Source organism: Buceros rhinoceros, unplaced genomic scaffold (assembly GCF_000710305.1).
Source record: "Buceros rhinoceros silvestris isolate BGI_N320 unplaced genomic scaffold, ASM71030v1 scaffold17881, whole genome shotgun sequence".
Taxonomy (NCBI): Eukaryota; Metazoa; Chordata; class Aves; order Bucerotiformes; family Bucerotidae; genus Buceros; species Buceros rhinoceros.
This window is the reverse complement of record NW_010393864.1, coordinates 8985-12894: the sequence shown is the minus strand read 5'-3', so window position 1 is coordinate 12894 and position 3910 is coordinate 8985. Positions and strand designations below refer to the sequence as shown.

The 3910-nt window shown below is 52.2% G+C and overlaps 1 protein-coding gene across 1 annotated transcript in view; it reads right to left on the bottom strand.

Moving 5' to 3' along the window:
- GHRH (growth hormone releasing hormone) overlaps positions 1-2855 on the bottom strand; it is a 3239-nt gene extending 384 nt beyond the window's left edge. The window contains exons 1-4 of the mRNA XM_010145039.1: positions 2776-2855; positions 1831-1962; positions 874-978; positions 120-257 (exon numbers count right to left, since the gene is read on the bottom strand). Coding sequence (XP_010143341.1) covers positions 120-257; positions 874-978; positions 1831-1962; positions 2776-2855 — 455 coding nt within the window. The remainder of the gene's footprint in view (positions 1-119; positions 258-873; positions 979-1830; positions 1963-2775) is intronic.
- Positions 2856-3910: the final 1055 nt, after the last annotated feature.

Here is a 3910-nt window from a genome sequence, read left to right as displayed (position 1 = left end):
CCTAAGTGTACCTGAAAAGATGATACTTAGTCCAGTGGCTTCACATCTGGGAGCCAGACAGCATTGAGGACCTTGTCTTATTCCTGTGGTGAGCAGATAGTGAACTGATTCCCACCTACCTCTGACTGTGCAGAATGGCTCCCAGGAAGTCCCTCAGTACCATCTGCTGCTGGTAGCCGCTGTCCATCAGTATGCTGTCAGACTGGCGCCTTGTCAGAAACTCGTGCACACCTTCTCCTGGGCTGCTCTCACTGCCTCTGTTATGCGACGATGAGAAACATCTTTGGTTTAGGGATGCTTTTTTTCAGTCCCTTGCTCAAAGTGTGACTCAGGTTGAGCAATACAGTGAGGGAACCTGCTGGGTCTGAGCCTAGGGCTACTCTGCTTAATTGCAGTAGGAAATTGGTCAGCAGTGTTTGCTTCTGTGTTAGAAGAGGGATTGGAGCTGGCTCACATCAGCCTAGCTGGGCTTATTTAACGGCAGTCACTGATGTATCTAGCCAAAGCCGCCCAAGTGGTAGCGCAGAGCCTGTTTTCTGTGGCCAGACCTGGCCTGGGGTAACTGTGCTAATCGTTGCAAAGATCAGTCACGGTTATTTGCAAATGTGATTGTTTGTTGCTGTTATTGCAGAGATTTCAGCTGATTTGATACTCGCAGCCTTGGAGGAAAGGATTAATTAGGCTGCTTAATGATAGTTGTGATTAGGGGAAGCCAAAATACAGGGATGCAGGATGCCTTTCGGGCTGTGGAGCAGCAGGAGGCTTCACTTCTGCTGCAGTGGAAGACAGATGCTTCTGCTACATGCATGAAAGAAACTGCCCAGTGTAACAAGCAAAACCCTAGCCCGAGCACAGCGAGACGCTGTGGCTTACCCAAGGCGCTTGCCAATGACGGTCTGTAGGAATTTGCGAGCAGAAATCTGCCCCAGGAATTTCCGGTAGTTGTCAGTGAATATAGCATCAGCGTGGCGCTGCATCCTAGGGTGAAAGACAAGCAGAAGGTGTGTGCTCGGAGCCAGCAGCAAACCTTCTAGGTGAGAAATGGGTGTTTCAGATGCCAAAACACACCAGATGTAACACTGCTGGTATCAGGGACAGGGAACCACAGCGAATGCCTTTTGGTGTTGGATCACATTAGTGCTGGAGGATGAAAGGATTGGAGAGAGCTCAGTCCTGATGTGGAGGCAGTGGGGAAAATAAAATACTAAAACAAGTAGGAATTGCCTGCAAACCAAAGGTGAGGTCAGAGAACCAGTGGAGAGCAGGAGAACCACAGGCAGGGAGAGGGCAGCACTGGGGCTGGGACTTTCCTGTGCTCTGCGGCAACACCATCACCTCTTGGGAGGGCTGTGTCTGGGACAGGTGACAGGAGTCTCCAGCAGGTCTCCAGCCTGTGATTGGACCCACAATCCCAAAAATCCATGGGTAAGGGAGGCACAAGCCACTTGGCTTGTCCCACTGTTGTCCTTTGTGCTTCAGACAAAAGTTACCATCCTCCATCCCCTGGTAGCGGTGGAAGGGAGAGGCTCTAACAATCATGCATGCTGATTCGTAGAGCTCAGTGGAAAATCATGTTCCCTGCAGGAGCCTTGGGCCTGTGACCCTTCCCCTGTCAGTATGTCCCTGCTGCTGGGGGACCGCAGGACATGACTTATAGGTGATGGTGGGAGCTGGCACAGTCCCAGCCTTCTGCTTTGATTGGAGGGGTCAGCTGTGTTGTCCCTCTGGTGCTGGTGAGAACTAAGTGACCTGCTGGTCTGCTCCTGGGCTGGGGGAAGGTCATAACCCATGAGCAAATACAGCAGCAGGGCTGAGAGGTGAGGTACCAACCTTTTCTCAGTGGGGTCTGTTAACAAACCCTCCTCCCCCTGTTCCTCTGCCGAGGGGTTGTGGCTCTGCAGTGGGCTGCTGTGCTGTAGCTGGAAGTTCACGGCCTTGCCAGGAACCGGCCCGAGGCTGTACCTGCCAGACACCCAAGGCATACAGTGAGATGTGCTCAGCTGCCAGTCGAGGGCCAGGCTTCTTGACCTCTACTCCCTGTTCTTTTTCTTCCTACTTTGGCATTACTGATTAGATTGGGGACGGCAAGTGTTGTCTGTCACTCTCCCCAGCAAGAAACCGCCCTGAAGCTATTTCAGCAGGGAGAAGATGGTTGATAGAGCTGCCTCCAACGTGCTTCACCCTTGTGGTGCTCCCAGCGTCCTTGAGCAAAATTCCAGCAATTCTGGTTTCGTTATGCCATGGCTTTGGCACAGGACTAAAACATTTTCCATGGGACGCTGCAAATCCACATAACAGACCCCAGTGCTCAATTTTATGCTTTCAATTTGCAGTGATAGGAATTAATGTTACAACTTCTAACAGTCGACAAGAAAGTACTTGAAATATTAATAGGCAGCTGCTGAGTTCATGTACTAGAGTATCTGTGGTTATGACTTCAATGCAGAGGGCCCAGAGGCACAAATTTTGATCACTGATGGAGCTGGAGGTGCCGTCTGATCTGGAGATTGCCAGATTTCCCGTTATAGAACCCAGCATTCAATTCTAAAACCAACTGTTCAGGCTGAAATATCCCATCAGGTGCCTGCCTTCTTTGGAAACCACCCCTACGCCAGCAGTGTACCCAAAAAATAAGGCCAGGACAAAGAAACAGGCTCACCAAAGCACATATTTCATCTGGCTTTCAGAAGTGCTGGCAACCTTAATTTGGCACGTGCTTATTTTGCCCAAGGTCAGCAATGAGACAGGGAGTGGATGGAACACTCAGCAGCTTACCTGAGAGCTGGGTAGAGAGGAGAGGAGATGGAGCATGCCACTAAATGCAGGAACAGGAGCAGGGTGGCCTTATCCAACATCTTCCACCCTCTGGAGTCACCTGAAAGGTAGAGCAGACTGAGTCAGCAGTGAGATGCTCAGGGCTGGAAGGGGAGGCCAAGTGCCACTGTTATGTTCCCAGTCCCCCCACTCACTTATCGGCCTGAAGGGACTGGAGGCAGCGTCAGTGTTTGTGGTTATGGTGATTCCCAGTGCAGAGATGTCTTCCCCAGGGAGTGCGGTCCCGGGGGGCAGTGGCTGTGTGTGACCCCTGGCGGAGCTGGTCTCTCCCTTGGGTTAGGAAGAAGGGCCGATTGGGGTTTCACACTGTGGAACCTCCTTACTGACCTGTCCCCCTGCTGTGGTTGAAGCAGAGGGACCAAGGTTGAGCCCCAGGGACCATGGCACGGGCTGTAAAAGCACCTGAATGCTGGAGGGCAGCAGTTATAGGGGCTGCCAAAAGCAGCCTCTGTGCCTGCGCGGGACCAGCTGTGACCAGCGCCTGGGGCCTCTCCTGCCCTCTGCTCTCCTGAAGAGGTGTCTGCCTTGCCCAGGTCCATGCATGAGCTGACTGGGCTGCCTTGCTGGGAGAGACAAGGCAAACCAAATTAAATTCCAGGGCAGAGGTGTAATACTGGCCCAGATGTCACCCTGACAAACCCGTTTGTTGAAGGCAGCACTGTAGAGCTCGGTGAGCCAAACAAAACGCAGATTGTTCCTTCAGCTGTTGTGCTCGAGGAGAGGTGGGGGCTGGACCAAAACATCTCCCTTGGGGAGAGCTGAACTGCTGCTGTGTGGAGAGGAGCCCTCCAGCTCTGAGCACTGCAGACACACACAGCTCGAGTCCGCTCCCCCTTCCACCCAGGCTGGTGCTGAGGCTGGCTGTGACGCAGGACAGAGCCCTCTGAGGTGGCACTCCCCCAGGAGCTGAATGCCATGCCTTTGTCAGTGGAAACGAGGTAGGAAGGTGTTTCAGTGAACGCTATTCCCGAGTTTCGATTGAAAGCGATTAATCTTTTGCTCAAAAAAGATTATTTAAGAATGTGGGTAGAAGTCTTTAAAATACCAAGTTTCCTTGTTCCCTACCTTATTTTAC